Source organism: Cygnus olor, chromosome 28 (assembly GCF_009769625.2).
Source record: "Cygnus olor isolate bCygOlo1 chromosome 28, bCygOlo1.pri.v2, whole genome shotgun sequence".
NCBI lineage: Eukaryota > Metazoa > Chordata > Aves > Anseriformes > Anatidae > Cygnus > Cygnus olor.
The window spans coordinates 793,870-804,484 of record NC_049196.1 but is presented as its reverse complement, the minus strand read 5'-3'; the positions used below and the strand labels follow the sequence as shown (position 1 = coordinate 804,484).

General features: G+C 56.8%; 2 protein-coding genes across 2 annotated transcripts; both read right to left on the bottom strand.

The window, feature by feature from the left end:
* Nucleotides 1–266: 266 nt before the first annotated feature.
* On the bottom strand, nt 267–8,434 carry LOC121060765 (RIMS-binding protein 3-like). Its single transcript, XM_040538857.1, has 3 exons — nt 7,363–8,434; nt 5,551–6,965; nt 267–482 (listed from the first exon to the last, which is right to left on the bottom strand). Exons 1-3 carry the CDS (start codon nt 8,161–8,163, stop codon nt 284–286), a joined length of 2,415 nt encoding a protein of 804 aa, XP_040394791.1. The 5' UTR covers nt 8,164–8,434; the 3' UTR covers nt 267–283.
* LOC121060769 (RIMS-binding protein 3-like) lies at nt 401–3,319 on the bottom strand. The gene is made up of 2 exons (XM_040538860.1): nt 2,224–3,319; nt 401–1,826 (listed from the first exon to the last, which is right to left on the bottom strand). The coding sequence occupies exons 1-2, from the start codon at nt 3,022–3,024 to the stop codon at nt 1,446–1,448; spliced, it is 1,182 nt and encodes a 393-aa protein (XP_040394794.1). The 5' UTR covers nt 3,025–3,319; the 3' UTR covers nt 401–1,445.
* Nucleotides 8,435–10,615: the final 2,181 nt, after the last annotated feature.

The following is a 10,615-nucleotide window of genomic DNA, read 5'->3' as shown; positions in this document are numbered from 1 at the left end:
GCTCTGCAGGGCCTCGCTGGGGGTCTCTTTTCCGTCCCCAGAATCAGAGGTTGAGGGAAGGGAGCTCTGAGTCCGCCTGTCCCAGCCCCACCTCCGGCAGGGCCACCCAGAGCAGGTCCCCAGGACCGCGTCCAGCTGGCTTTTGAAGGTCTCCAAGAACTCGACCACCTCTCTGGCCAACCTGTTCCAGCCTGCAGTTACCTGCAGGGCAAAGAAGTGCTTTTCCATTTCTATAAACATTCTGGAGAGAATCACCTAGGCCAGGCTCATCATTAGCCACACTTTATTGATTTTTGAAGCCCTCGGCACCCCCACCCTGATCTTCTTTCTCCTCCTCCTCCAAATCGAGTGACAGACAGAAAGGGTAGCTGGAATAACTGTTTCCTGTGCTGGAGGTTTCTTCTTCCTCTTTTGGCCCATCACACAGCTCCTCCAGGAAGTCTTCTGTAAGGGCCTCTTCAGCCAGCACACCGGGACAGATTTCTTTGTCCAGATCATCCCCGGCTTCCTCACTGCTGCTGCAGCTGTCGGTGGAACTCTCCTCATCATCTGTGTCCAGAAGGAGATCCCTTAGCTCTGGAGGCACTGGCATCAAGACGGGGTCATCGAAAACTTCTTCCACCAAATTGGAGGGGACGAACCCTCTTCTGCCGTCCGTCCGCTCTCCTATATACCAGCCATCTCATCCATCTCCCCAACGACATAAACAAACTGTCCTGCGGTGAGGGGAAGCTCTAGCTCCGGATGCTCGTTGGGACTATCAGCAGGGTCATAGCTGTACCGAGCTAGGAATTTCCGAATCCTTAGTGGTCCTTGTCCCACTGGAACCTGCAGGATGAAGGACTGTTGCTGCGTTTCTGCTTCTTGGGTCTCATCTGCAGCGTCCTCCTCTGAAGGAAGGCAGGGCCCTGGGCTGTCCTCTGCCGACTCGGATTTGGAGGTGACTGTGTGGGTGGTATCTGTGGTAGATGGTAACTGTGGCAGATGGGTAATGGCAGGGCTGGATTGCTCGTTTTTCAGCCGCTGCAGTTCCTCAGCGAGCAGCTGGAGTTGTTCAGTTTGGTGGTGGCACCGATCTTCCAGCTCAGCCACCTGGGCTCGTAACATTTGCGAGGCTTCCTCGTGCTGCCTCTTCCCTTCTGCCTGAGCCCTCCGCAAGCTCTCGAGCTCCTGCTCTTCCTTCTGGAGCGCTAGCTGTGTCTCCAGGTGTTCTCTCTCCAGCTGTGGCCCTCTGTCTGCAATTTGCTTGAGCGCTTTCAGCTGGCGCTCTGCCTCTTGCAGTTGGGCCTGAAGCTTGCTGACCTGTTGCAGGGCAGATTTTTGCTCCTTTGCCACTTGCTGTAGCTGCCTCTTCAGGTCAGCACTTTCAGCTTGGACTTCCATCGCTGCGTCCACCTGCCCTCGGAGGCGAGAATTTTCTTCTTCCAGTCTCTTGTTCTCCTTGCTCAGCTGCGTGAGCTGGGCAACCAGCACCTCCTCGCTTGGGCTGGGGGCACTCTCGCAAGGCGGCGGCGCCTCGGCGGAGCTCTGGCTGGGCAGAGGCCCTGGAGTCTTGCTGGCCTGGCGGATGGTCTCCTGCAGGGATCTGCATTTCTCCTCCAGCCGCTCGGTAAGCACCACCAGTTTTCTTTGGCTTCCTGGAGCTTCTGTACCTCCTGGCATGGTTCCTTGGTGCTTCCCTCTCCCAGGAGGCATTTCTTTGCCTCCAGGACCTGGCGTAGCCTCTTCAGGTCGCTCAGGGCTCGCTGGAGGCGGGTGTGCTGCTCCATCATCCAGGGGCACGTGCTGCCAGGCAGCACCAGGTCTTCGTCGGAAGGCTCTGGCACCTGCAAGCGCCCAATCAGAGAAAGGGTTGGGTTGGAAGGGAGCTCAAAGCCCACCTCGTTCCAGCCCCTGCCATGGGCACCACCCCTGCCCCCAGCCCGGGCCGCCCCCAGCCCCGTCCAGCCTGGCCTTGGGCCCCCCCAGGGATGGGGCACCCCCAGCCTGCGTCGGGGCCTCGCCGCCCTCCTGGGGAAGGATTTCTTCCTTATACCTGACCCAAACCTGCCCTTTTCTGCTTCAAGACGTTACTCTGATCCCCCCACTGCACTCCCTGACAAAGAGTCTCTCCCCAGCTTCCCTGTAGCCCCCTTTAGGGACTGGCAGGCCGCCCTGAGGTCTCCCAGGAGCCTTCTCTTCCCCAGGCTCCACACCCCCAGCTTCCTCAGCCTGTCTCCTCACCTGGACGTGAGCGTCCTTCACAGGGTGGCGGCTGCTGCCCTGCTCTGTGCTGCAGCTTTCCTTGGCTCCCTGCTGAGGTGTGTTCTGGGAGGACGGAGCCTGTGTTGGTTTCTTTGGCTCCGCCTTGCCCCAGGGCCCTTCTCTGTCTTCTCGGCCCTTCGTCCCCTGGCTGTCCTCTTGCTCTCCCTCGAAGCCCGCCACGATGTAGTTGATGAACAACTTCTTCTCCAGCTCCAGCTCACGCTGGAGGTAGCGGATGCGGGCGGGCTGGTCCCCGTGCGTCTCCCAGCGCAGCTCCTCGAGGACATCCTGGAGCTTGGCGTGGGCCGCCCTGTTGCTCCTGCAGGGCCTTCGCAGCTCGTCGGCCAGCTGCCGCTGCAGCTCCCGTGCTTGGTGCAGGGCAGCGTCGCGCTCCTGCTGCAGCAGCTCCTGCGCCGCCTGCAGCTCGGCCTCCTCCCAACGCAGCAGCAGCCGGGTCTCCGCTGCGCGCTGCTGCCGCTGCTGCTCCCGCAGCCGCTGTTTGTCGAGGGCCTGCTGCTTCTCCCACTCACACTGCAGCTGCTGGACCATCAGCTGCCGCTCCCTCTCCGCCGCCTCCTTCATCTTGGAAATCTTAGCGGCGAAGTGGCGCTGCAGCTCCTGGTTGTGGAGCCGCTCGCCATCCAGTTTGGCCCGCAGTGCCTGCAGCTCCTGCTGGCGCTCCTCCTGCTGCGCAGGTTTGCCAGGGAGCTGCGCTGGGCCCCGTCGGGGCGCGGGGCGGCTGGGCCCCGTCAGTCCCCGGCCTGCAACGTCCCGCACCATGGCCACGGGTACGAGAGAGAGTTTGTTGTGCTGTGACTGCTGTGGCCGTTGGCCACTGACGGTCACCTTCGCTGGGTCTGCGAGGGGCGGCAGCCCCTGACCCTGTAGCGTCTGCTGCCTTCCGTCCCAGTCGCACAGGGGTGGAGACAGCGTCTGCTACTGGCCATGGGTGCGTGCGCGTGGTATTTATACTGCGCGCGGGCATGACCTCACAATGGAGGGCGGGGCAGCATGACCTTATATGGAGTTGGGCGGTGTGCCTTATATGGGGCAGCATGACCTTATATGGTGTTGGGCGGTGTGCCTTATATGGGGCAGCACGCCCTTATATGGAGTTGGGCGGTATGACTTATGGGGCAGCATGACCTTATATGGAGTTGGGCGGTGTGCCTTATATGGGGCAGCATGACCTTATATGGTGTTGGGCGGTGTGCCTTATATGGGGCAGCACGACCTTATATGGAGTTGGGCGGTATGACTTATGGGGCAGCATGACCTTATATGGAGTTGGGCGGTGTGCCTTATATGGGGCAGCATGACCTTATATGGTGTTGGGCGGTGTGCCTTATATGGGGCAGCACGACCTTATATGGAGTTGGGCGGTGTGCCTTGTATGGGCAGCATGATCTTATATGGAGTTGGGCGGTATGCCTTATATGGGGCAGCACGACCTTATATGGAGTTGGGCGGTATGGCCTTATATGGGGTTGGGTGGTATGGCCTTCCATGGTGTTGGGGTGGTTGGCCCCCCATGTTGGTGGGATGTTTGGTCGCCCATTGCCTTGGGGTGTTTGGCATTTGATGGTGTTGGGAGGTGTGGTGTCGCGTGGTGTCGGGATGTAAGGCCTCATATGCTGTGAGGATGAATGGCGTTCCCATTAGGTGTTCGGATAAATCGCCTTCTTTTGTCCTGTAATCATAGAATCATAGCATATCCCAAGGTGGAAGGGACCCACAACGATCATCAAGTCCAAGTCCTGGCTCCACACAGAACCACCCATTACTCACAGAATCACAGAATCGTCTAGGTTGGCAGAGACCTCCAAGATCACCGAGTCAACCTCTGACCTAACACTAACAGTCCTCCACTAAACCATATCACTAAGCTCTACCATGTGTCTGAGATCATTGTCCAAACGCTTCTTGAACTCTGGCAGCCTTTGTGCCATGAAACCTTTCAGCGGGAGCTAGTTCCAGAGCCAGACCACATTTCTAAGTAAGGACACATTTCCTGATATTCAGCCTGAACGTCTCCTCTTGCAGCCTCACGTTGTTGCCTCTGGATGTTTTCAAAAACAAAACAAAACAAAAAACAAACAAACAAACCAGCCCTAACAGCATGTTTGTGGAGCAAACCATCGGTTCAGAATAGTTTTCATTTTGGAATAGCATGGCCATGAAAAGCACGGTCGTGTTGTGTGTGGGGTTGTGTAAAGGCTCCCCAAGGGAGTTCGGGTGTACCCAAAGGCTTCTGTTGGGAGCACTTTTGAATGGGAGAAAGTGACGGCGTACGTGTTTTCTGGGGTCCTACTTAGGGTTAGGGTTAGGGTTACCTCAGCTACACGGGGGCCTTTTAGGGTTAGGGTTAGGGTTAGGCTTAGGGTAAGGGTTCCAGTTAGGGTTAGGGATAGCTCTGTGGGGGCATTTTAGGGTAAGGGTTAGAGTTAGAGTTTCAAAGGTGGGCTGCGGCCTTGGCCCGCGCTGACAGCAATATCCCCAAACACCGCGTTCTGTCACAATAAAGCTAATAATAATAGAAAGTCGCACAGAGCTCTGTCCCGCTGCCCTGGCAGTAACGGGAGGAGTGGTGGCTGCGGTCTTGGCCCGCACTGACAGAAATATCCCCAAAACACGGCGTTTTGTCACAATAAAGCTAATAAATAATAATAAAAAGTCGCACAGAGCTCTGCCCCGCTGCCCGGGGGAGCCTGGCAGTAACGGGAGGAGCTCCCCCTCGGCGTGGTGGCTCCGGCCTCTGAAGGGTTTGGGCGCCCACTGCCCCGGGCTGTGACAAGTCCCCATGACACAAGCTGGTGATGGGGGGCTTCCACAACCCGTGAAAGGGGCCCCGCAGGCCCTGTGGCCCTCCAGAGTGCCCCGAGGAGGTCTGAGGCTCTGCAGGGCCTCGCTGGGGGTCTCTTTTCCGTCCCCAGAATCAGAGGTTGAGGGAAGGGAGCTCTGAGTCCGCCTGTCCCAGCCCCACCTCCGGCAGGGCCACCCAGAGCAGGTCCCCAGGACCGCGTCCAGCTGGCTTTTGAAGGTCTCCAAGAACTCGACCACCTCTCTGGCCAACCTGTTCCAGCCTGCAGTTACCTGCAGGGCAAAGAAGTGCTTTTCCATTTCTATAAACATTCTGGAGAAGAATCACCTAGGCCAGGCTCATCATTAGCCACACTTTATTGATTTTTGAAGCCCTCGGCACCCCCACCCTGATCTTCTTTCTCCTCCTCCTCCAAATCGAGTGACAGACAGAAAGGGTAGCTGGAATAACTGTTTCCTGTGCTGGAGGTTTCTTCTTCCTCTTTTGGCCCATCACACAGCTCCTCCAGGAAGTCTTCTGTAAGGGCCTCTTCAGCCAGCACACCGGGACAGATTTCTTTGTCCAGATCATCCCCGGCTTCCTCACTGCTGCTGCAGCTGTCGGTGGAACTCTCCTCATCATCTGTGTCCAGAAGGAGATCCCTTAGCTCTGGAGGCACTGGCATCAAGACGGGGTCATCGAAAACTTCTTCCACCAAATTGGAGGGGACGAACCCTCTTCTGCCGTCCGTCCGCTCTCCTATATACCAGCCATCCTCATCCATCTCCCCAACGACATAAACAAACTGTCCTGCGGTGAGGGGAAGCTCTAGCTCCGGATGCTCGTTGGGACTATCAGCAGGGTCATAGCTGTACCGAGCTAGGAATTTCCGAATCCTTAGTGGTCCTTGTCCCACTGGAACCTGCAGGATGAAGGACTGTTGCTGCGTTTCTGCTTCTTGGGTCTCATCTGCAGCGTCCTCCTCTGAAGGAAGGCAGGGCCCTGGGCTGTCCTCTGCCGACTCGGATTTGGAGGTGACTGTGTGGGTGGTATCTGTGGTAGATGGTAACTGTGGCAGATGGGTAATGGCAGGGCTGGATTGCTCGTTTTTCAGCCGCTGCAGTTCCTCAGCGAGCAGCTGGAGTTGTTCAGTTTGGTGGTGGCACCGATCTTCCAGCTCAGCCACCTGGGCTCGTAACATTTGCGAGGCTTCCTCGTGCTGCCTCTTCCCTTCTGCCTGAGCCCTCCGCAAGCTCTCGAGCTCCTGCTCTTCCTTCTGGAGCGCTAGCTGTGTCTCCAGGTGTTCTCTCTCCAGCTGTGGCCCTCTGTCTGCAATTTGCTTGAGCGCTTTCAGCTGGCGCTCTGCCTCTTGCAGTTGGGCCTGAAGCTTGCTGACCTGTTGCAGGGCAGATTTTTGCTCCTTTGCCACTTGCTGTAGCTGCCTCTTCAGGTCAGCACTTTCAGCTTGGACTTCCATCGCTGCGTCCACCTGCCCTCGGAGGCGAGAATTTTCTTCTTCCAGTCTCTTGTTCTCCTTGCTCAGCTGCGTGAGCTGGGCAACCAGCACCTCCTCGCTTGGGCTGGGGGCACTCTCGCAAGGCGGCGGCGCCTCGGCGGAGCTCTGGCTGGGCAGAGGCCCTGGAGTCTTGCTGGCCTGGCGGATGGTCTCCTGCAGGGATCTGCATTTCTCCTCCAGCCGCTCGGTAAGCACCACCAGTTTTTCTTTGGCTTCCTGGAGCTTCTGTACCTCCTGGCATGGTTCCTTGGTGCTTCCCTCTCCCAGGAGGCATTTCTTTGCCTCCAGGACCTGGCGTAGCCTCTTCAGGTCGCTCAGGGCTCGCTGGAGGCGGGTGTGCTGCTCCATCATCCAGGGGCACGTGCTGCCAGGCAGCACCAGGTCTTCGTCGGAAGGCTCTGGCACCTGCAAGCGCCCAATCAGAGAAAGGGTTGGGTTGGAAGGGAGCTCAAAGCCCACCTCGTTCCAGCCCCTGCCATGGGCACCACCCCTGCCCCCAGCCCGGGCCGCCCCCAGCCCCGTCCAGCCTGGCCTTGGGCCCCCCCAGGGATGGGGCACCCCCAGCCTGCGTCGGGGCCTCGCCGCCCTCCTGGGGAAGGATTTCTTCCTTATACCTGACCCAAACCTGCCCTTTTCTGCTTCAAGACGTTACTCTGATCCCCCCACTGCACTCCCTGACAAAGAGTCTCTCCCCAGCTTCCCTGTAGCCCCCTTTAGGGACTGGCAGGCCGCCCTGAGGTCTCCCCGGAGCCTTCTCTTCCCCAGGCTCCACACCCCCAGCTTCCTCAGCCTGTCTCCTCACCTGGACGTGAGCGTCCTTCACAGGGTGGCGGCTGCTGCCCTGCTCTGTGCTGCAGCTTTCCTTGGCTCCCTGCTGAGGTGTGTTCTGGGAGGACGGAGCCTGTGTTGGTTTCTTTGGCTCCGCCTTGCCCCAGGGCCCTTCTCTGTCTTCTCGGCCCTTCGTCCCCTGGCTGTCCTCTTGCTCTCCCTCGAAGCCCGCCACGATGTAGTTGATGAACAACTTCTTCTCCAGCTCCAGCTCACGCTGGAGGTAGCGGATGCGGGCGGGCTGGTCCCCGTGCGTCTCCCAGCGCAGCTCCTCGAGGACATCCTGGAGCTTGGCGTGGGCCGCCCTGTTGCTCCTGCAGGGCCTTCGCAGCTCGTCGGCCAGCTGCCGCTGCAGCTCCCGTGCTTGGTGCAGGGCAGCGTCGCGCTCCTGCTGCAGCAGCTCCTGCGCCGCCTGCAGCTCGGCCTCCTCCCAACGCAGCAGCAGCCGGGTCTCCGCTGCGCGCTGCTGCCGCTGCTGCTCCCGCAGCCGCTGTTTGTCGAGGGCCTGCTGCTTCTCCCACTCACACTGCAGCTGCTGGACCATCAGCTGCCGCTCCCTCTCCGCCGCCTCCTTCATCTTGGAAATCTTAGCGGCGAAGTGGCGCTGCAGCTCCTGGTTGTGGAGCCGCTCGCCATCCAGTTTGGCCCGCAGTGCCTGCAGCTCCTGCTGGCGCTCCTCCTGCTGCGCAGGTTTGCCAGGGAGCTGCGCTGGGCCCCGTCGGGGCGCGGGGCGGCTGGGCCCCGTCAGTCCCCGGCCTGCAACGTCCCGCACCATGGCCACGGGTACGAGAAGAGAGTTTGTTGTGCTGTGACTGCTGTGGCCGTTGGCCACTGACGGTCACCTTCGCTGGGTCTGCGAGGGGCGGCAGCCCCTGACCCTGTAGCGTCTGCTGCCTTCCGTCCCAGTCGCACAGGGGTGGAGACAGCGTCTGCTACTGGCCATGGGTGCGTGCGCGTGGTATTTATACTGCGCGCGGGCATGACCTCACAATGGAGGGCGGGGCAGCATGACCTTATATGGAGTTGGGCGGTGTGCCTTATATGGGGCAGCACGACCTTATATGGTGTTGGGCGGTGTGCCTTATATGGGGCAGCACGACCTTATATGGTGTTGGGCGGTGTGCCTTATATGGGGCAGCACGACCTTATATGGAGTTGGGCGGTGTGCCTTGTATGGGGCAGCATGACCTTATATGGTGTTGGGCGGTGTGCCTTATATGGGGCAGCATGACCTTATATGGTGTTGGGCGGTGTGCCTTATATGGGGCAGCATGACCTTATATGGTGTTGGGCGGTGTGCCTTATATGGGGCAGCACGACCTTATATGGAGTTGGGCGGTGTGCCTTGTATGGGCAGCATGATCTTATATGGAGTTGGGCGGTATGCCTTATATGGGGCAGCACGACCTTATATGGAGTTGGGCGGTATGGCCTTATATGGGGTTGGGTGGTATGGCCTTCCATGGTGTTGGGGTGGTTGGCCCCCCATGTTGGTGGGATGTTTGGGTCGCCCATTGCCTTGGGGTGTTTGGCATTTGATGGTGTTGGGAGGTGTGGTGTCGCGTGGTGTCGGGATGTAAGGCCTCATATGCTGTGAGGATGAATGGCGTTCCCATTAGGTGTTCGGATAAATCGCCTTCTTTTGTCCTGTAATCATAGAATCATAGCATATCCCAAGGTGGAAGGGACCCACAACGATCATCAAGTCCAAGTCCTGGCTCCACACAGAACCACCCATTACTCACAGAATCACAGAATCGTCTAGGTTGGCAGAGACCTCCAAGATCACCGAGTCCAACCTCTGACCTAACACTAACAGTCCTCCACTAAACCATATCACTAAGCTCTACCATGTGTCTGAGATCATTGTCCAAACGCTTCTTGAACTCTGGCAGCCTTTGTGCCATGAAACCTTTCAGCGGGAGCTAGTTCCAGAGCCAGACCACATTTCTAAGTAAGGACACATTTCCTGATATTCAGCCTGAACGTCTCCTCTTGCAGCCTCACGTTGTTGCCTCTGGATGTTTTCAAAAACAAAACGAAACAAAAAACAAACAAACAAACCAGCCCTAACAGCATGTTTGTGGAGCAAACCATCGGTTCAGAATAGTTTTCATTTTGGAATAGCATGGCCATGAAAAGCACGGTCGTGTTGCGTGTGGGCTTGCGTAAGGGGTCCCCAAGGGAGTTCCGGTGTACCCAAAGGCTTCCATTGGGAGCACTTTTTGATGGGAGAAAGTGGCAGCGTACGTGTTGTCTTTTAGGTTTAGGGTAATTTGTAGGGTTAGAGATAGGGTTTAGGCTTAGGGTTAGGGTTAGGATTAGTATTAGGGTGATTTTTTAGGGTTAGGGTTAAGGTTTGTTTTAGGGTTAGGGCTAGGATTTGGGTTAGGGTTAGGGTTATCGTTGGGGTTAGGGTTAGGATTAGCAACGCCATTAGCTTTAGGGTTTGGGTTAGGGTTAGGTTTAGGGTTAGGGTTAGGGTTGGTGTTAGGGTTAGGGTTAGAGTTAGGTTTAGTGAGAGGTTTAGTTGTAGGGTTAGGGTAAGGTTAGGGTTAGGGTTAGCGTTAGGGTTAGGGCTAGGGTTAGGGTTAGGGTTGGGTTAGGGTTAGGGTTAGGGCTAGGTTTAGGGTTAGGGTTAAAGTTAGGTTTAGTGACAGGTTAGTTTTAGGGTTAGGGTAACGTTTAGAATTAGGTTTAGGGATAGGTTTAGGGTTACGGTTAGGTTTAGGGTTAGATTTATGATTAGGGTTACCATTAGCGTTAGGGTTATGGTTAGGGTTAGGTTTAGGCATAGGGTTAAGGGCAGGTTTAGGGTTATGGTTAAAGGTAGGATTAGGGTTAGGATTAGGTTTAGGATTATTGTTAGGGGTATGGTTAGTGCTAGTGTTTTTGTTAGGATTACGGTTCGGTTTAGGGATAAGTTTAGGCTTAGGGTTAGGGTTATGGTTAAGGTTAGGGTTAGGGTTAAGTTTAGGGTTAAGGTTAGGGTTAGGGTTAGCTACGTCATTAGTTTTAGGGTTAGGTTTAGTGTTAGGATTAGGGTTAGCTCCGCTACTAGGGTAAGGGTTAGGGGTAGGGGTAGGGTTAGTGTTAGTGTTTCGGTTTGGGGTTAGGGTTAGGGTTATGGTTAACATTAGGGGTTATGGTTAGAGTTAGTGGTTAGCTGTTAGGTTTAGGGTTAGGGTTAGTGTTCAGGTTAGGGGTTAGGGTTAGGTTAGGGTTAG